A 21945-nucleotide genomic window follows, 5' to 3' on the forward strand; every position below is an offset into this window, starting at 1 on the left:
CAAAGACTACCTTGCCACCTCCCAAACTCTCATGAGCATCTGCCAAATGGATAATGACAAGGATTTTTCCTCGACCGCTTCAGCTACTCTGAGCTTTGATAGACGTCTGGAGGTTGTGACAGAGGAAGATGCTCCGGACACCTGGTCATCTGATGACTACGTCTCCTATGATGATGTCTCTTTCATTGTCTCATCTTATGGACTATCAGTCCCCACTTCTGATGACAGAGATGCAATGGACAATCCAGACTTCAGGGTTTCTACTGGAAATGTTCCAGCTCACAGTAGGACATGTGACGAACCACTGTCCCTTTCTTGCGATCAAGTTCCAGGCAGTCGTCAGAGAGCATGTTGCAGGAGTCCTCTAACTCCAGAAGATGGCAGTAATCCAAAATCGCGAAAGCAAGCTGTCATCAAACCCCATAAAAGAAAAAGACGGAGTTACATGCAATCTTCAAATGGACCGAAACCAAAGGCCTTCACTGTCGCAGCAACAGCCTCCACAGCTCACAAAAACCAATCACTCAAGAAGATGCGAAGAATTTTCAAGAGAATAATTTCTACCTGTTGCTGCCGCCGTCAATCAACTGTGAAGGATTGATTTTTATAAATAAAAAAAATCCCAAATGATATTTAATGTTTAGTTTTACTTTGTTACATTGAACGATATTTTGTCATCATTAAATCTTGTGACCATCTACCTGTACCAGATCATTTTAGTTTTACACAGGTTTTATGATGATTAGCTTTGTGGGCAGCATGGCCATGTGGAAAGGGAACTTGGCTTGTGACTGGAAGGTTGCCAGTTCAAGTCCCTGCCAGGTCAAGGGCTGAGGTACCCCTGAGCTTGGTACCAATCCCCTTTGTTTAAGAAAGAGATAGTTTTCTGTCAAACCGCCTCTTTATTTTGCACATTTCATCGTTTCATCATCTCCAGCAACATCAGAACAAAAAATACTTGTCACCTGCGAATACTAATAATTGTAATTGGTTTTTAATATAATTTCTATAAAGAAGAAACAATTTCGGACGCAACACTGAACCCTGGGGAGGCCTAAATTTCCCTACTGCTGAAAGGCTCCAATGATTGGGTGAAATCACAACCTCAGTGGTGGAGATAAAAGAAAGGCCATGTTATCAACTCAGCTCTGATACATAACAAAATCATAACCTGCACGTCATATTAACATGACAACATTTCTGTTCAAATTAATGTGGAAAGGAAACATAAATGGCAAGTGTCAGGTTTTCTATATTTGGTTGATATGACAACCCTTTGACCTTTTACCTTGCTGTAGAATTTCAAGTGGATGAACTTGAACTATCGACCATATGTACTCACCATCTGCTCAGCCACTGTTAAGCCCACAAGCTTGTTCTTTAAGAGATTAACACTCTCAAGCTCATTCCTCTAAGTGTCTCGACGCTACCACCACGTGGCTAATGAGAGCAGCACTCTGTGAATCAGGTGACACCCGTGGAGTTGTGGTTATTTTTAACGCATTAATGCTGTGATCATTTTCCTTTCGGCTTCTCCCTTTCGAGGGGTCACCACAGCGGATGAGCCGCATATTTTAATTTGGCCCTATCTGATGCAGCCCCCCCATTTATTCAGGTTTGGGACCTCCTGTGGCTGGGGTTAATTTAGAGTGTCTAATTAACAATGAGCAATGGGGATTGGGTACTTTGCTCAGGAGTACCCCAGATCTTGAGCTGACAGGGGCTAAAACTGGCAACTCTTCCCGATGGCCACTACACTTAAAGAAAATAAGTTATGGAGTCGTACCTTTAGGGGTCCAATGGATTTTCACTGTGGTGGTATCCTCTAAGGTATAGGTTACATGTCAATGAGCACTCATTTGTACCCTTGTGGTTTGTTCCTAATATTGTACCATTGCCACTATTTTTTTTGGATTGTATTTTATATAAATTAAGCTAGTTGAATAAAATTCACAAGCATCAACAATAATACGTTTTATTATTATTCATTTATAATTTCATTTTATTATTTTTTTAGCTTGGGTGGCTTGTATCTCTTTCACCTGCAGTACTTCTTCCACGACGCCAGAGGCCACTGCCGGCCGGGAGGAGTGTCTTCCGGATGAGGCCTTCTTTACCCCGTCTCACTTCCTGGCCAGTCCTTCCGGTTTTACCGCCATCATAGACAGCAGGTAGGATAATATTGTCGATAACTATCCACTAAAACTCACGTGAAATCTTTGGCATCCGGCCTCATATTCACAACTAATCGAAACCACCTATTTCTTAAGTCTTTACTTAGCATATAGTTACAATATTGTAGCACATTAACCTCATAGAAAGTGGATATTTGTAGCCGCGATGGTGGCTAAATAGTTAGCATCTCCACGGCTGTTCGTTGAACACACCGCACTAACTCATTCTTACTGAAACTCAAACCGGTTATCGTTTATAACCATCAACAATTTATTCTTTAACATGTGTAGTTCGAGTCAGAGCTTTTGTGTTTTTAAAGTAACATTTCTTGGCGTTAAATGACTGAAATGCTATTAGCAAGTTGGGACTGCATTTAGCTGTAGGTGTCTGAAGTTTTTGAAAATCTTTTGCAATTACAATAATTACGTCGTTGTTTAACAGAATATTTCAATGTTGCAGGTGAACTTTTTCAGAATTATTGGGACAGTATTATCGTTAATTATAAGAAAGTGTCCACTGTTTGAAAAACATCAGGTTTCATTAGAGATTATATGGTGAATGCTCATGCATTGCATGATAAAGGTTGCTTATGATTTTTGGTTCTACTGTTTTTTTTGTGTGTGTGTGTATATATAAATTCCTAACCCATTAATGTTGCATAACCACAGGGCTGAAACTACAGGTAGTCTGAGCCTGAGGTTTGCCATTTTTAATGGTAGGCATTGACTTGTGATTTATTAAATGACTTATTTTATTAAAAACTAATAATTTTTAGTTTTAGAAACTAACAAATTAAATTTCACATGTTTTGTAGTTTGTAGATCATTACTACAGGTAAAATGTAGATTCTTTAGTGTTTGTTATAAAACAATCATGTTATCAGACGGAGAAAGAATTTACGTTAATATATGGGTTGAAATGATCTGCTCTCTTGAGCTCTACAAATCAGCATTTATTATAGAAAAACTCATATGGTCAACCAAGCTGCAACCAGTTAAGGTTTTTTGTTAGGCTCATTAAATGTCAGAAAAGGGTTACAAAATACGATTTGCGTTATTAGAATCATCAAAATGATGTGTTTAAATGTCTTCTGTTCTCAAACCATATACATTTCTGCTCAAGACAAAACTGGAAATCATTAACTTTTTCGATTTACCGGTGAGATTACTTGATTAATCATATTATTGGCTGTTAATTGATTAACTGGTAAATTGTTATCTTAAATTTTTGTGTGTATTTGTTTTTTTTGCAGACATGGCCGTGCGCTACCCAATGGCCGTTGGCCTCAGTAAAGGTCACCCAGTTACCAAAAACGTAACTGCCCCTAAACACAGTCGCCGACGCGGGGTGAGTATCTACTTATTCAGACAAACTTTATTTATATTCCACTCTTCATGCAAAGCATAATCAAGGAAAATTTAAAAAAAAAAAATCAGTTTTCCCCATCCTTTTATTCAAGATGCATACAATGAAGTTTTAATTCATTTACCAAACATCTCTTGGAAATAATTTGTTTATCAATGCTATAAAAATTAGTAGATGCAGGTATGGCTGTGAATTAGCTGCAATTTGTTTTTGTCATGATAAATCTGGCTCTCTGTATAGAAAGTTAGAGGGACAGTGGAGTTAAGGACTTTATTTAAATGCAACTTTACTGTTTGTCTTCTCTGTGCAGCGTCTGACCAAACACAGCAAATTTGTTCGCGACATGATTCGCGAGGTGTGCGGTTTTGCTCCGTATGAGAGGCGAGCCATGGAGCTGCTGAAAGTGTCCAAGGACAAGAGAGCTCTCAAGTTCATCAAGAAGAGGGTGAGTTTGTGTTCCTGTGTCGCTTATTGGATTTTTCAGTTTATGTGAATATTTTCTAGTTTCTTTGCTCCATATAACAAATAAATCAGTAAAACTTAATTGTGATTTGCGGACTAAATGAGAAATTTGAAAACATCATTTGGAGGACTGGAAAACCCCAAACAAATTGACATATTATGGACCAAACAAGTGTTCGATTCTAATAATCGACAGATTAATCGATTATGAAAGTAATCGTTAGTTGCCACTACAGTAGAAAATATTCAGTGAGCTTTCCACTGAGCTGTAGTGGTGCAACGGATCATCATTGAACTGTGATCCATTCGGATCAATACCTTCGGTTCGGCACACACGTGATCCGCAGATTGATTCATGGAAAAAAAAAGTTGTGCGCATGTTCAGTCCACACACAGCATGGTCCCTCCGGAGGAACGGAGGAGCTTGAACGCCCCGCGTCATTTAAATCCCCTGTATGGAAGCATTTTGGCTTTCCTGTCAAATATAATGATGATAGTTAGTGGATAAAACCGTGACGGTGTGTAGGCACTGTGGCACAAGAAAGCCATATGACAGTGGAAACACATCAAGCATGGCCACGCATTTGAAGCGACATCACCCTGGTGTTTCACTGACAGGAGTGAAAACGAAGGCTGCTTATCACCGCGGCATTTAAGCAGCCCCTTGCTGCACAATCAGACCGGGCTAAAGCCATCACAAACGCTACCAGTGTGTTTATAGGTGCAGACATGAGGCCTTATTGGCTTGCGCAAAACGGGGGCTTTAAACGCAGGCTGAAAGTGCTTGAGCCACGTTACGACAGTGTGCCGTCGTGCACCCACTTCAGCAAAAAGATTGTGACAGACATTTTTTGCTGATCCGAAAAGTTATCCGACCCGTGACTCTGATATGTTTTTGATATGTTGCACCCCTACTGAGCTGCCTGTTTGTGTTTTTAAACAAACATGCAGTGTTGTAAATGGATTTTAACATTGTTTACTAACCTTTGTCTTCACACTGTAGGTAGAGGTTTTTCAATGATAAACATTTGCCCATTTTTTTAAAGCTGATTTTCCTTTTTTTTTTCACGATCAAGATTAAACTGTTTAATAAGTAACAAGTAATATAAAAATAACCAGTTATTGAGCAACACTATGGGCCTATCTTGTCTACTACTTGCCTACTACTTTTAATTTCTAGTATTGTCAAAAAAAGAGGAGAAACTGAAGATTTGATACATGAAATGGGTAATCAAAAAATTAATAACAATCAGGTTTTTTTTTTAAGGTAAAGCTTTTCACAACAATTTAACTAAACTGCAGAGCGACTAATAACCAACCAACGCTGATGATCAAAAATGTCAAATATCGGCCCAGCTGATTTGAGCTGACCTGTCTTCAGTTTGTTGCCTAAAGCCTGACACTTCACCACACGCACAGACAGAGCTGAGAGCATCAGTCTAACGCTGCTGTTTTCCTCCTCAGATTGGAACTCACATTCGCGCCAAGAGAAAGAGGGAGGAGCTGAGCAACGTGCTGGCTGCCATGAGAAAGGCCGCTGCCAAGAAGGAATAACCTGTCACTCAATAAAAGTTTGTTCAACTATAAACGCCACACTGTCCTTTTGTCTTTATATCTTGTTAGCAGCCTTTATTTAAACCCATTGGTAGTTAAGTTTTGCGATTTTAAGATGGAGGCGTTCTTTAATGACAGACTACTAATGATGCTTTTCCATTATACAGTTCTAACGCGACTCAATTCGGTGTCAGTGTTTCTCATGACTTCATAACTCCTCGTGGGCGGGGTCGTCATATCACGGCTGCATGAAACTGGTGACATGGTTTTATACTAGACACAAAGTAATGAATTGTAAGGCGGTTGTTTTGGGTGTAACTGAATCATTAGAATCAGTTCATTAGAAAGATTTGTTCATATAATCGTTCAGTACTTCCTGCATGAGCGGAGCACAGACTCCGTCTGATAGTCACTGAACTGAAACACCACTGAATGTGGTCATGATTAGGCTCACGATCGCCGACTTTCAGCAGTGCTGTAGCTAAGCACACCAAACCCCTGTTAAATATTGACATTTTAGACATTTCCTTTGCTGAATGTTAGAGATTAACGCATGTTTTCAGGATTTTTAAGTCTTTTTAACTCAAGTACAGTTGGACATTGTTGGGTTTGATTTTGTCAGACGTTACGCTTATGACTCTTCAGTGACGACACTGACCAATCAGTGGCTGGCGGTCTGTTGGTGTCACATTTTAGTATAGGCTCAGCTGAACCTCGTCAGAGCAGGTACTAAAAGAAACATACCAGGAACTATCGCTGATAGAAATGCAAAAAGAGTCGAGTTCAGCCATGCAGTGCTAGGACTTTTATTATGGAAAAATGCTCCACGGTTTATGATAGTAAATGTATAAAAAATGCAAATGATAAATGAGTAAAACAAGGTCACCCCGAGACCTGCATTTTTCATACTAGTAACTGATATGTTTCCATTTTGAACAACTGGATCCAGTATCTGCTTATACAGGGTTCGTACGGGTGCTTGGGATTTTTAATTACAATGTCCTTTCAAGGTTTTGAATGGATTCCTTGAAAATGCTGATTTTTTTCGACAACAGAAAGGCATGTGACTAAATAGTTTGCTGTTTACATAAAAATAGATGCAAATAACTTGTAAAATGGTTACTGCTTTGTCTGGGCTTCTGTTGTGGGGCATATTTTAAACTGTGTTTTCCTTTAATTAGTTATGCTATTTAAAGCAGTGAAATAATATTTTTAGGAATGTAGTGTATGTCCTTTATAGTTATTACCATCTTACATACACTTAAAAATAATGCAAATTATACACAGTAGAACGCAAAACTGGAGTGAAGTGCTCAGTCGGATTAGCTGCGGACACTTAGCTTATCTGTCCAGCAGGGGGAGTCCCAGCAGCTTCCATCGTTGGCTCAGTTCAGTAATAATAGTTTTATGATGGATGCACTCTGATGCAAACCTCTCTCCATTTATCTTAGCCTGTATCACACATGTGAATGTATATCACGTAATTTATTCATTTTGATTACTCTGGGCCTTTTTTCCTCCAGAATACAATTATACTGCATTGTTTGGCTGTGATTTTATTAATTATGACAACAGAAAAAAAATCATGATTATGATGGGAAAATTCGAAATCATGAGGTTAAAAAAGGTCATGATTATGAGGGGGAAAACCTTGAAATCATCATGTAAGGTATAGCTATGAAATTAAAGGATAAAATAATGAAATTAGGAATAAAAAACGCCATAAGTATTGAATTTAAAGTCGAAATGGTGAGATAAAAATCGAGATTATGAGATAAAATGGTGATTTACGAAATCATTTTTTTTAATTATTCCAAGATGAAAGTTGACATGAGATAAAAATGTTATAGTTACGAGTTCAAACATTGAGATTATGAAACAAAAAACGGGGCTTCCGTAGTAAACAGTAAATATAGATTACATTTGTGAGAAGATAAATTTCAAATTAATTAAACTTTTTTCAATCACCTCACTTTTGTTGTTTGTCTTTTTTTTTCCTACGGCCCCGAACATCCTTCACAGTCCGTGAAGCGTTGCCCCTGGTGACGCGTCGCTATCTAACATTAGCTCCACCCACTCCTCTGAGTGGGCCTTGTCATTGGCTGCCGGGACTCGCCCTCTTGCCTCTGATTGGCCAGGCGCACTGTCAGGCTAGTTATGTGCGTATATTTAGCTGATTGCATTAACGGATCAGATTTAACCTGCAGTCAGTTCTTCAATATAGAGTTAAGTCTCACACACTCACACACACAGAGTTTATGCTGTTCCCGGGCAAACGTCAGTGTTACAGGAGTTAGCGGCTAACTGCTGAAGCTAACAGCAGTTTCTGAGAGAAACGACTGCGGACGATATTTTTTTTTTTTAAAAACACGAAATGTCTTCAGACGAAGACAGGGCCAAGGAGATTCTGAAAGGCTTCAAATTGTATCCTTTTAAAAGTCCCGGGGTGTCTCTGAAGGTGAGACACGGAGACAGACTCCGGTCTAATGCTGGATAACGTCATGTAGCGTTAGCACCGTGCTAGTTACGAGCGTGTATGAGTGCAGTGATGTTAGCTGCTGCGGCTAACCTGGCTACATGGCTAATGTTTATCTTCATTTGTAATGATGAGAGTGAGAGTGGAAGTGTTAGTGTGGTGACAGTGCTTTTTAGCACGAGATTAACACTCTGGTTAGCTGGAAGAAGCTGCAGTCTCTGTATATATGTGTGTGTGTGTGGGGGGGGGGGGGGGGGTTAGCTTGCCTGGCTAAAGTGGAGGCTAGAATGACAGCTCTACTCAATAGTGTTCGCTGCTGTTGAGTTAAACGGAACTTGGAGACTCTGTAAAGTTGTCACAGGCAGCTGATGATGAAGTTCCCTGCTGCTGCTTGAACACGTTACAAGTGTTTTTTTATGTGCTGTAAGATAAAAAGAAATAGTATTTTTTTGTCCCAAATAGTGATGGGACAATATACTAGGTATGGGAATTGATTGATTGATACAAGCAAATGTGATATCCGACATGTTACAACTTTGTTTTAAATGTGTTGTAACATAAAATAGTCCATATTTGTCCAACATAGTGATGGGACAATATCCTAGGTATGGGAATTGGTATCAGTCAGTATTGCTATTGGTGCGATACTATTGGATATTGGACAGATATAAATGTAAAATTACATAGAGTTGAAAATTAATTGATGACTAAATTAATTGGCAGCTATTTTGATAATCAATTAATCGGTTTGAAGCTTTTTTCATGATTAAAACAAGATTTCCGATCTTTTAAGCTTCTTAAATGTGAATATTTTCTTAATTTCTTTGCTCTAACAAAGAAATTATTAAAAGTTAATCATTTTGGTTTGTGGACAAAATAAGACATTTGTGAACATCGTCATTTCCAGGTTTGACGAACACAATCAACATTTTTTAAGATTTTCTGACATTTTATGGACCAAACGATTAAATGAGAAAATAATCGACAGATTAATCGATTTTGAAAATAATTGTTAGTGGCAGCTCTAATGTTACAAGTATTTTTTTAAATGTGCTGTGAGATAAAAAAATAGTACATTTTTGTTTCCACATATTAATGGGACAATATACTAGGTATGGGTATTAGGTATCGGTACCATACTGTTCAATATCACTGGATCGGATATTGGACAAGTGTGTTTTAAATGTGCTGTAACTTCATAAAGTCCATATTAGTCCCACATAGTGATGCACTATGCACTATTCACTATGCACAGATAGTTTAATTTCTGACAGAAAGTACATAAAATAAACAACAAAAACACCAGTCACACACACACACACACACACACACAGATAATTAAGTTAGCTACTGCACAAAACATTAGGAAAAAGTCATGTACCTCTTCCTTAATTTATCAAAGCAGAAATAGAAGAGGTGCACCCACAAAAACAAAGGTTCCACATGTCTGTCAAGTAAAACAATGGACAGCAAAAATAAATTTTACAGTTATAATACATATTAACATGTTTACAAGAGAAATGTCAGAAATTGGCAATGTTACACATGTTTGTTATAAAATGTTTATTTAAAATGTAGTGTACGTCAGTGAGTGAATTGTAACATTGTTTATTTGTAAATTAGTTTTTCTTTGTGTTTTAAATGGTTGTCACTTTACTTGACAGTGGAACGTTCGTTTCCTCAGTCATTAGTTTGGACCCATCCGGTTTGTTTGAATTAGTGTTATTATGGCTGTTAAAAAGAGCCATAATACTCGATATCAATAGTTATCGCAATAAAATGTCAGATAAGGAAAGATTAAATTTAATGAGTAATTAAAAGCTGTTTAGTCAGAAAACACGCAAACATTTAGTAGCCTTTGCTGAGTTGATATTGAAGGAATATATTATTGTTGTTATTGTTTGAAAACAGACGGTGGTGTTCCTCAGGGTTCTGTTTTGGGTCTGAAATTGTTTGACCGTTAGGGTTAGTTGTAACTATGACAACAGTCCACAATTTTGCACGACACATGCAGGACATATGTGGCAGAAGACTTGATATAAATGTCTGTGTTTGCTTTGAAGTGTCTCCGGCCCTTTAAGCTGCTCCACTTGTACCGGACAGTTACGCAGGAGGAGGAGGAGGAGAGGGAGGATAATACAGACAGCGATCTATTGTGATAGACACCTTCACCACACCTGTCACTTCAACACTACATCATTTTACAACAATTAAATTCTGAGTCTTGTTGTTCAGAATGTTTTTAAATTAGAATATTAGAATTATTTTATTTTATTTTTTTTAATTTAAGGAAATCCTTCTCTGCGTTTAACAGAAACATTCCTAGAAATTAGGGGCAGTGGAGCCTTTTTTTTTTTTGACCTGGTGGGGCATTGAACCGGTTCTGAGAACTTTGTGCTGCCTCATTAACATGAAGTTTCCACACCTTATTTGCCCCATTTTAAATTCCCACGTGTTATTCATTGGTTATGATTCTGTTTAAAAACCTCAGTTGTGTTATTATTGTATCTGCTGCTCGGAATATTCATCATCATCACTTTTTAAGTGCTCGCCAAACTTTGTGTGTAATCAGAACCTGTGAAAATTGCAATCTGACCTAATTTTAGGGTGATCGGAATTTTGCTGGAATTATAGTTAAAATGACATTTTGTGTTGCCACTAGTTATGCAGCAGATGCCCACCCTCGCCTTACTGTGATCTGTACACGGGTAACTGTGGCTACCATGATTTTTTTTTTTTAGACTTTTTACGGACCAAAGTACTCGATTTAATTGAGAAAATAATCAACTGATTACAGTCGCAGCTGTGAAGTATCAGAGATATGGAAACAGTCATTTTCAGTTCCTCTTGTCCATCTGTAGAGTGTCGTTATACCTGTCGGTTTTCTCCACTCGTCAATATCAACGTTTGTCCACGACCCTCTGGTGGGAGGAGCTCAGGCCTCCATGTCAAAACGTGGAGAAACAGGTTTTTCCTGCGTACTGCAGCTTTAAGCTATTACAGCATCTTTAACAAGAAATGCAGACTAAACAGTGACAGCAGCTTTTCACTGGGGGCTCATTAACTTGTGTGTGTATGTGTGTTTTCTTACGTACCTGTGCAGGTGCACCCTGGTGGTTTACACACACACACACACACACACACACACACACACACAACCTGCAGCTGGCCCTCTGGGGACACCATAATACCCCCCCAACATCAACTTGCTGCTGCTGCTGTAGCCTGCTAAACTAAGTTATTAATGTAACAAAGTAATTTATCATTTTATAATTATCAGTAAAAAAAAAACAGTCCCTGTTTTGGAAATGCAGAGATTATCATCTTCACACAGTATTAGCTGAGATGTCTTTGTCCTGAAAATTATGTAAAATCATACCCTGCAGTACCACTGATAGAGACAGGGGGAGACAGAGAGCAGGACTGTAGCTAAACCAGCTGTGTGTTTGTCAACAATGTGTCGCTAAAATGACACCGAAATGATGCTTCTCTACATTTTTGTGTCTTGATACCAGAGCATCTACGTTAATATTTAGTATAAACACTGACAATCAGCATTGTTGGCGGACTTTGGTGTGTACCGAAATTTTTTTAATTTTAAAAGCAAGTCTTCAAAATATTGATTTGGTGATATTTCATCGTCCTTTCTCGTGGAATATATTTTTATGAACAAATGAAGGCGCTTTAAAGTAAACCGTTTCACTCGCCAGGCGTTGCTACTTCATGTCTCCTCATGGTGGCGCTGCTCAAATGAAGTGACATGGCTGAAGAAAGAGGGAGTTTACAGCGGGATAACGGTGGAAAAAATTACTTTAAGAGATGCTCCATCCACGTTCATGACCTTTGACCTTTCTCTTTGTTGTCTCTTAAGTCCTGCCCTTTTAACTGTTCACGTTAATGTTTTTGTTTTCTTATTATTCTTATTTACTTATTGGCGCGATTTATCGCGATATGATTGTCTTGCAATGTTTGATTATCACAGAATCATTGTGTCGTGATATTATTGGTATCGTGGATCATGTATCTTATTGCGTGACTTCCACCCCCTAATGTATGAATCTAAAAGTTTTAATTTGTCCTCACAATCTACTACAGACATGTACACACACACACAGGTTTGCGCTGCTATTCTTCTTAGGACACTGCATTGACTTATGCATTATTTTTTATTTTCGTCATAGGTTAATTGTTAGATTATTTTCTCGATTGAGTGACTACTTGTTTGCTCCTTTAAATGTCACAAAAATGTCGATTGGTGTTGGTCATTATTTATTTGTCATATACTGCAAAAACAGAAGCAACTAGAAATAAGCCAAATATTCTTAAATTGATTTAAATTTCTTGTTTTAGGATAAAATAATCTGCCACTGGACTTAAAGTACATTTTGTTATAGGGTAGTATAATAGTATAATAAGTATATTAAAACTGAAATGTTTTTGCTGTAATGTTAATTAAAAGAGGAAAACAGACCAAAAGTTAAGAAAGTTGTTCTTTACAAGCAAAGAAATTCTGTCATGTAAGAAATGTCTTCCTTCTGATTTTTAGAATGTATAGCTTTCGAATGTCTTATATTCGCTCACATGCCAATCTGTGATAGGGAATTTAACTGCATTTAATACACACACCACTGTAAAAGCATTCTAATATAGATAAGTTAGGTAAGTAAGTCAAGATTGTCTGGTGTCTTTGGTATAGAGGAACAAATAAATCAGGAAATTGACAGATTAATACACAACAGCAGTGAACACATAAACCATTGTTTTAGCAATTAAACCTGAAATTAAGACAAAGCTAAATTCAAATTTCTGAAAATAAGATTCTTTTTTCTGGTGCAAAACCTAATTTTTTGCAAAAACAATACACAGATTTGCATATCTATTCTTTTTAGGACTTTCATTCATTTGAACAGCCTAAACCAAGCCTTAACTAAAACCAGTTAATGACTAACCCTAACCTTAACTTAACCACACTTCAAATTTTAGTCCTAAACTTTAACCAGTTCCTCAGAAATTAGGTTCTGCCTCATTAGGACCAGGTTTGTGTCTCCATGAGGACGACTGGTCCTGACAAGGTCAAGTGTTTATGCCAGAGGTTTTCCCTCCTAACTGACGAGAGAGTGGTGAGGCCTGGATGTTTCTGGAAGGCTGTGCAGGATCAGATTGATCACTTTGATGTGGCAGATTGGATTAATTTATACTTGAGAGGATTAGACGCGGCATTCAGACTCAGCACACGTTACTACAAAGAGTTGTGGGGGGAGGGGATGTATGCTGGAGGTCTGTGACCTCTGCTGACCTTCACATGTTAGAATTAGCAGCAATCCACTTTGAACAAGCCCTGAAATAAACCCTCAGCTTTAAGTGGAATTGATAAATGGTTGGTTTGATTTTGAAGTAATCCAGGAAAACAAACAGGATGGTAATATTTTCTGTACACAACATTTATCAAGTTCCTGGGAACGGGAAGTGCTGAATTTGAAATAATTTGCCTCTTAACCCTCTCATTACCATCATGATGAGGCTGCCTGTATTCTATTGTAGAATTGTTGAAAAATGTTCAACGAAAAAGACAGCAGTTATTGAACCGTTTAGGAATTACAGTACTGAGAAGATGTGACACACTGGTGAATCTCGTCTGTGATTGGACAGTTGTTTCCGTGGAAGTCCTGAGGTTCTACCGTAATGACAATACATGGTCACAAAGGTCTATTCCTGGTATCCATCCATCTATCATCTTCTGAGAAGTTAGAAGAGTTATGATATGGCATCCTCTCAGTTGACTCTGTGTGTGTGTGTGTGTGTGTCTTTATTAAAGCTGTTTGTCTGTCATGGACAGAGAGAGAGACGTGAGTTTCCAGAAGGTTGAGGGTCGTGTTGAAGTGGATGAAGGGTTTCACAGATGGTGTGGAGTCCAGTGTGTGTCTGTGACACTAAGTGGTGTCTGAGTGTGACAGGTAGCTGAGTGGAGAAGCGAGGGTCGCTCACTGTTGCCAAACAGTCTGGTGGAGTTTGAATAAATATCTAATTTGCAATTACTTTTGACAGGAATTGCGATTGTGACATATTTAATTTAATGATTATTGTGCCGGTCAAACCACTTCCAGCTCTTGTGGTTTGACCCAGTTCGGCTGTTGTGGTCTTTAATGGCACGGTCGTCGTCCTGGTATCTTTGAGTGGACAACATGCGGGGAGACCTCTTCCCTGGTACACCTTTTCGTTCAGGGTGGCTCTCTCTGGATTTTCTTGTAAGCCACCAAACACAGGGGTGTCATCACCTCGTCGACAGACCACGGTGTATTTTTGGTTCCTGTGTGGGGCGTCGTGACACTCTCTGACCAATCAGTGACCGGCAGTATGTTGATGTCACATAGAGTATCGGCTCCGCTCACTTGTAACCTCGTCAGAGCAGGTACTAAAAAAAGTACCAGGTATTATCACTAATGCAAAAGCAAATAAACCGTGCTGGAGTCGAGTCGTGCTGGAACAGTGTAGTGGAAAAGCGTTCCCTTCACTCTGTAGAATAAGGTGTTTACAGGGCAAGACAATGATATTTTGACACACATTTTGGCTTTAACAACATTTTTCCCCATTGCGATATCGATGAATTGTTATTAAATGCAATACCTTCCTCGCTACATTTATGGGAAGTTTTTAATATTAAAAAGCCAAAAGATAGTCCAGGGAAAGTTCTCTTTCTGTGTGGATAAATTACGATTAATTCTTTATAGTTACTAAAGATCAATTTCTACCACTTCGTGTGTGTGGGTCACACCCTGGACAGGTCAGCAGTCCATCACAGGGCAAACACACGTGGGGTCAATTGAAGCCGTGTTTCCACTGAGTGGGACGGTTCAGTTTGGTACAGTATGGTACATATCGTTTTGCATTTCCATTATGAATAGTCACAAAATAACCGGGGCCACACGGTGGTGTAGTGGTTAGCACTCTCGCCTTGCAGCGAGAAGACCCGGGTTCGAGCCCCGGTTGGAACAAGGGCCTTTCTGCATGGAGTTTGCATGTTCTCCCCGTGTGTGCGTGGGTTCTCTCCGGGTACTCCGACTTCCTCCCACAGTCCAAAAACATGCACTGTGGGATAGGTAAATTGGACACTCCAAATTGACCATAGGAGTGAGTGTGAGAGTGAATGGTTGTTTGTCTCTATCTGTGTGTGTGGCCCTGCGATGGACTGGCGAACTGTCCAGGGTGTACCCCGCCTATCGCCCGATGTAGCTGAGATTGGCACAGCACCCCCCGCGACCCTCTGGTTGAGGATAAAGCGGTAGATGATGACTGACTGACAAAATAACCGGCCACAGCCATTTCTTCCTTTTGCAGCGGTTTCACCAACATTGGGTATCTCAAAAATGCCATAGTGTGTGTGCTCGGGCCCTAATAAACAACTGAAATGAAGAAGTATGACCTATAAGGTGCGATGAAATAACCACTGCACTTTTGTAAAGTCAGGTACATAATAATGTCAGCGAACAGTGGAGACACCTGGAGTCTATTTACACCTGTGTATTTTAACGTTGGTGATAATGGTGTTAACTGAGAGAGCTGAATATTTTCTCAGGTTCTTGGTATAAAAAGTGAGAGAACCACTGTCTTTGTTGATATGATAGATAGATAGATAGATACTTTATTCATCTCACAGAGAAATTCACAATATATCTCATATATCTCAGTTCCTCTAAGTGTAGCACAGTGCTCCATTTAATTAGCACCATAACTTTATACATGTTTACACATCAGTGTCTCCACAGACTGCTGAGAGCACAGTGACTGTCCAGCAGGTCCTCTCCTCTCACACTCGCTCTGAGTGACGGTTATATTGTGTGAGCAGAGTCAGTGCAGGTCACAAACAGCAGCTGACCAGCTGACAGCCTGACAGCCTGACAACACACACACACACACACACACACACACACAAAGGATTCTTCACCTCCCTCTGTCTCACTGGTTCATGCTCAGCTGCCGTGGTTTCCTCTTATTCATCCTCACATGAATAATGAATCAGGTGATGTGGCCATGAGGGTCAGACATGATGGTAAATGCTCCTGTTTTAATATCGTATTGACCAAGATGGAGAGGTCCAGGAATGTCTTATAAGTGCATCTGTTTAAGTGGTTATAATCCAATATAATGTATATTTAATTGAATCAATTATTAAATAAATATTCAACTATTTTGAGAACAAATAAAGCAAATTATATATAAATATACCATACTGTTATAAATGGCAGTTTATTAGGATGTAAAGCCTGATCACAAATCTTCCTGACCTTTATTTGTTTCATATTCATGCTCAGCCTCAGCCTCATCGTCTCCCTGTTAAGACTGTTTAACTTCTTGGTTGTTTGGTTGTTGTCACTTGACGTTTTCCTGCCAGAAACTGGATGAACCTTCGAGATGCAGAGACGGGCAAAGTTCTGTGGCAGGGAACTGAAGACCTCTCTGTACCTGGAGTGGAACATGAAGGTACTTCCACTTTTTAAAGCTGTGATTGTTCACTTTTTTTGTTACCAGTGAATCTGTTTCTTGTTTGCTCAGTTAATGAACGTCTCTCACCGTGTCTCCAGCTCGCGTCCCTAAAAAGATCCTGAAGTGTAAAGCAGTCTCCAGAGAACTGAACTTCTCCTCCTCGGAAAAACTGGAGAAATTCAGACTGGAGCAGAAGGTTTTCTTCAAAGGACAGTGTCTAGAAGGTAAGGGGCCACAACTCTGGACCTGAAGGCCAGTCATTGGAAGGTACTTTGTGGAGATTTCACCTCTTGCTGTTCTATAGTGTACAAGGTGAAGGTTCTCAGTCATCCAGGTGATCTTCAGGAGATAGCTGGTGGCATCTGGACTTGCTTGAGTTAAGTTTAATGACTTTTCACCTGAGGCAAGAGACTGCTCCAGGTCTTCTTCTGAACTTCTCCATCCAAGAGGCTTCTTCAGAACTTATTCTTTGTCCAAGAGACTTCTTCAGTTCTTCTTCAGAACTTCTTCATCCAAGAGGGTGCTTTGGTTTTTCTTCTTCAGAAGTGAAGAAGCCTCTTGGATGATGAGACTTCAAACTTGACTGAAGCAAGTCCAGTTGGTTGCCTGAAGAAGGTCTCTCTTGATTTAAGAAAAAAAATTGCAGAAACTCCTCATCACACGACTTGACACAACTGATGACGTGTTCCTAGCGTCTGCTGGTGGTTAGTAGCCTATAGAGCTCCAGTAGCAGATGTCACGCAACCAAGGTTACACCCTCTGGCAGGAAATGACGGTGTTTACCTCTACAGACACATAAATCAGGCATGACGGGTTGAATCCAACACTGGTCGTGTTCATTTTTGCTGCATCGTTGCCTGCCAACATGGAGGTTGATCGGAAAAAAGTGCTTTACACAAGAGATTAAAGAATGTGATATGATCTGTGCTGTGTTTTTTATGTCATACTTATATTGGTTCCCTTAAATGCGTTCCAGGCTCCAGCTCTCAGTTTCTTCATAAATCCCTCCGATGTTCAAACCTTCAGCTTTCACCTGTTTTTTTTATAGTTTTTAAAGCAAACGTGTGCAGAGAAAAAGCTGTGCGTCTTTTAGTGTAATCACTCCTGTGTTACTGTGTGGTGTTTGAAGCTCTGTCCCTGGAGACTCTGCCGTACAGAGGTGAAGTTACAGAGAAGCCCCGCGAGACGAGGCACCGTCTACTTAGACACAACATGTTTGTGTCGCTGGGTTTTTGCCAGAGAAAAAGAGCCAAGAAAACGGCGTCGACACCGTTATTGTTGATTAATTTGACAGGTGTTCAAGTGGGCCAAGATTAAACTGACATAAGTGCACCGTGTAGATTATTATTAGGCGTGTGAATCAAGAAGGTAAAGATTCAAGATTCAAGATTCAAGAGTTCTTTATTGTCATACCAACACACATTAAGACATGAGGTCAGAATGAAATTTCAGTCTCTCCAGAACCCGGTGAGCCCAGCAATAAGAAAGAAAGAAGAAAAGAAGAACCAACAGTTTAACTTAACAAAATATAATTTAAAAAAAGATTAAAACTTTAAAACCTCTGGAGGTAAGGTGCTGTGCAAATAAGATAAGATAAGATAAGATAAGATAAGATAAGATAATGAAATGTGTTTAAATATGGAAGGACAACAGCTCACAGGCAGAAGAGTGACTGTAAATGGAAAATTCACCCTGAGAGCAAGAACCCCATGATGATAAACGGTTAAAAATAGACGTTTAGGTGATGATGGAGCTGAGTTCAGGTGTGAGTGGACATGTGTTAAAGTGCAGGGACCTCTGGTGGATGGAAGGAGAATGACAGGTCTGGAAAAATCCACCTGCACTTACACCATCACTTTGTTTATAACACATGGAAGAGGACACATTATGTTAGTTTATACAGAGGAACATAAATGACTTCTACACAAACATTAAAATGGTCATTAAGAATAAATAATTGTTCAAAAAGACGACATTTGGAGATAAATTGATTACTAAATCAATCACCAACTGTTTTAACCCTTACAGACATGTACACGCACACCTGAATGAAAATGGAACCTGCACTTGACCGCCATCTAGCATTAAAAGCAGGGGAAAAGCACTATGCCAGGAATCCTAACAATAATAACAATGATGATGATGTTGTTTCTTGTTAGGTCTGGTAAACTGACCTCTCTGTCTGTCTATCTGTCTGTCCAGAATGGTTCTTCGAGTTTGGCTTTGTCATCCCCAACTCCACCAACACGTGGCAGTCTCTGATAGAAGCAGCTCCAGAGTCGCAGATGATGCCGGCTAATGTTCTAACGTGAGTCTGAGCGTTGTCAGAGTGTCTTTGTCTCATTTTCTACACTTGAGTCCTTCGCAGCCGCCATTATCCAGTGACCGATCAGGTTGATCACTACTGCACAACAAATTAATATTTACCTGGCTGTATGTGTCACCTGTGACTAAGCATCTCAACATCGATCTGTAAATGTCTGTTTGTCAATCACATAACTGTCCAATGGTTCACTTCACTTGGCATGTGACTTACTAGTGGCACCAGTGTGTGTGCAGTGCCGACTTTGATGCTGTTTGGATTAGAAATGTGAGAGATTTCTGCAGAAATATCACTAAATATCAGAAAACGGTCACCTGCTGATCAAGTTCTGCACTAGTTTACTTTGATGTAGGATAATAACATGTGTATTTTTGTTAAAATACTGTAAGAAAAAAAAACTGGGCAAAAGTCAGTCAGTCTGTCAGTCATCATCTACCGCTTTGTCCTCCACCAGAGGGTCGCGGGGGGGTGCTGTGCCAATATCAGCTACATCGGGCGATAGGGCGGGGTACACCCTGGACAGTTCGCCAGTCCATTGCAGGGCCACACACAGATAGAGACAAACAACCATTCACTCTCACACTCACTCCTATGGTCAATTTAGAGTGTCTAATTTACCTAATCCCCACATTGCATGTTTTTGGACTGTGGGAGGAAGCCGGAGAACCCGGAGAGAACCCACGCACACACAGGGAGAACATGCAAACTCCATGCAGAAAGGCCCTTGTTCCAACCGGGGCTTGAACCCTGGCCACAACAATCTTATTAACCACAGGAAGTGAGGTCATTTTGAGCTGGACCTCATATTTGTCACTCCTTTTAAAGGTCTGTTAATGGGTGAAGACCTGGTGTTAGGTTTAGGGTGAGAATTGGGTCTGCGTTGAGGGTGAGCATTTAGTTGTGATGGTTAAGTTCAGGGTAAGGGATGAGAGAAACCCTTATTTTCTGTAAGGGTTAGGGCATAAAACATAAGTACACAGCAGCACATGCGGACTGAAGAAACGGACCATGTGTGATGTTGAATAAGAAACTGTGTAATTTTGTGTATAATTTGTTGCTGTTATATTTTATCACATGGAGACAGACTGGTTCTTTTGTTTCCCAGTGGTAATGTGATCATTGAGACCAAGTTCTTCGACGACGACCTCCACGTCAGCACCTCCAGGGTACGACTCTTCTACGTCTGACCCCTGACGCTACAGCTCCACCTTCCGAAAAATGCTGACGTCCTGCCAAGGTCTCTGAATTACCAAGGTTAACTGAAATTTGCAGCAGTAATCAGTTCATAGCTGACTGGTGGTGAAACCCGGCTGTGGTCCCTCAGTCAGTGACGTGAGCTTTGTGTTTTTGGTTGTTTTCATGTTTTTGTGTTGACCTGAAAACTTCTTCTAGACCTTGGGAGGAGAGGGATGACGACGAGGAGGAGGAGGAGGAGAGAGAGAGAGAAGACTCTGTTGTTTCAACCCCCCACCCTCCCGCCCCGACTTCCAGATCCTCCCTCTCTCTGCATGACACCATCCCCAAACTCCCCCCCCTCCGTCAGACTGTTACATTGTAAATACATCATTACACATTCTGCCCTCCCTCCTTCCGTCCCTAAGGTTGCGTTTACTCAGGAACAGAACATTTAGACTTGTAACCTTCTGCTTTCAGTGTTCATGGAAACACTGCTCACCACGTGTCGTTTGTTCAAAAATGAGCTGAACGTTCGTTCTCAAGGGAAGACGCAACTTTGTGTCTCTCGTGAAGCTGTGTCCCGTTTACAGAGGCTTCGTCCTTGTCCTGACAGAGTAAATCATCATGGGTGAATGTGGACAGGGTCCAGTGACGCAAGTCGGCCTTTATTTACATTTTTAGGTCACACAAGGTATATTGTTTTCTGGTCCTTAAAGGGGATTTATGCTGTTTCCATCATGGTACGGTTGGTTTCGGTACAGTATGACTACCAAGTAACTTGGCTGTGCCCAATGGCTGCATAGCATGACGTCACAACAGACAACAATGTAGGACATCCAGCAGCTCTTTTTTTCCTCCTGGGTTTGTGACGTCCAATCAACTGTCGTGGGTGGGACTGGTCTAGCTCCACCCACGTAGCTGTACCGTAACCATTTTACTCTGCTACCCCAAGGAAAGGGCTGCCAAGGACTGGAATGTTACTATTCCTAATTTAAACGCAAAAGATATACGTACCACACTGTACCAAACCAACTCTGTTCCACTCGAAACATGACTATAGGGCTTGGGACGTCACGTGTAGCTCTAAATGACGCACAACCTGACACACTGAAGATATCCGACCCTTATAGCGCCCCCTGGTAACCTACTGTAACAAGACATCTTTAACTTCCTGTTAAGTTCTACTCTGGAGAACGCTTACACATGTTTACTTCCACTGCTCCGTTTCGCTTTGAGCGTATTTCCTGGCAGTGATCCTCCTCTACTGTCTGTCAGGATCTTGGCCGATTTGGTTTTCATCACGAAACACATTTACGTACTGCACTGTACCAAACCGAACGGTTCCACTCGAAGCGCGGCTATAGAGCTCGCGTATAGACGTCGTGTGACTCAGTTTGTTTACAGCGCCATGTTGGCAGGAAAAGCTACAGCAAAAATGAACAGCGCTAGTGCCAGTTTCAAGTTGCCAGGGTTCACTACGCGCTCTGAATCCATGAAGATCGAGCAAAATGTCGCAGAACCTAACACACTGAAGATATCGGACCCTTATAGCGCTCCCTGGTGACCTGCTGTAAACGGACATCTGCAGTTTCTCAAGTTTTATGATTTAAGAACTTTTAAGAACTGAGGAGGACAGCGTTATGTCTTCTTTTTACGTACGGCCCCTTTAATGTCCCAGAATCCTTTGCACTGGATAGTTCTTGCGTCACTGAACCTGTTCTGTGTTTACATTTGGATAGATTTACTTTGTCAGCCGTGGGTTTTCACCTCTGAACGCACTGTTAATAGTGGTCTCTGTGAGGCTTAGGTCCTGGAAGGGCTCACATAGTGAAGCTTTAGTTGCAAGGGAGGCCTCTGAAGTCGGACACAGCTTCTTCTTCTGGGCACACAACATGAACGAGTGTAGAGCAGAGGTTTGCAGTGTAGTGTGGTG

The 21945-nt window shown here is 40.3% G+C and overlaps 2 protein-coding genes across 4 annotated transcripts; both read left to right on the forward strand.

Annotated features, from left to right (window-relative positions):
- Positions 1 to 2031: 2031 nt before the first annotated feature.
- Positions 2032 to 5590, forward strand: rpl36 (ribosomal protein L36). Its single transcript, XM_058637586.1, has 4 exons — positions 2032 to 2171; positions 3428 to 3522; positions 3851 to 3985; positions 5467 to 5590. Exons 2-4 carry the CDS (start codon positions 3430 to 3432, stop codon positions 5554 to 5556), a joined length of 318 nt encoding a protein of 105 aa, XP_058493569.1. The 5' UTR covers positions 2032 to 2171; positions 3428 to 3429; the 3' UTR covers positions 5557 to 5590.
- Positions 5591 to 7717: 2127 nt separating this feature from the next.
- Positions 7718 to 21081, forward strand: pde6d (phosphodiesterase 6D, cGMP-specific, rod, delta). Of its 3 annotated transcripts, none has more exons than XR_009241385.1 (6): positions 7718 to 7980; positions 16422 to 16510; positions 16612 to 16737; positions 18716 to 18821; positions 19942 to 20090; positions 20229 to 21081. XR_009241385.1 is itself a non-coding variant. In XM_058639263.1 (5 exons), the coding sequence occupies exons 1-5, from the start codon at positions 7931 to 7933 to the stop codon at positions 20021 to 20023; spliced, it is 453 nt and encodes a 150-aa protein (XP_058495246.1). In that variant the 5' UTR covers positions 7718 to 7930; the 3' UTR covers positions 20024 to 21081. The 3 variants fall into 3 exon arrangements, 1 of the variants encoding a protein (XP_058495246.1); XR_009241386.1 differs by having other exon boundaries at positions 19942 to 20073; XM_058639263.1 differs by having other exon boundaries at positions 19942 to 21081.
- Positions 21082 to 21945: the final 864 nt, after the last annotated feature.

Source organism: Solea solea, chromosome 9 (genome assembly GCF_958295425.1).
Source record: "Solea solea chromosome 9, fSolSol10.1, whole genome shotgun sequence".
In the NCBI taxonomy this organism is placed as follows: domain Eukaryota; kingdom Metazoa; phylum Chordata; class Actinopteri; order Pleuronectiformes; family Soleidae; genus Solea; species Solea solea.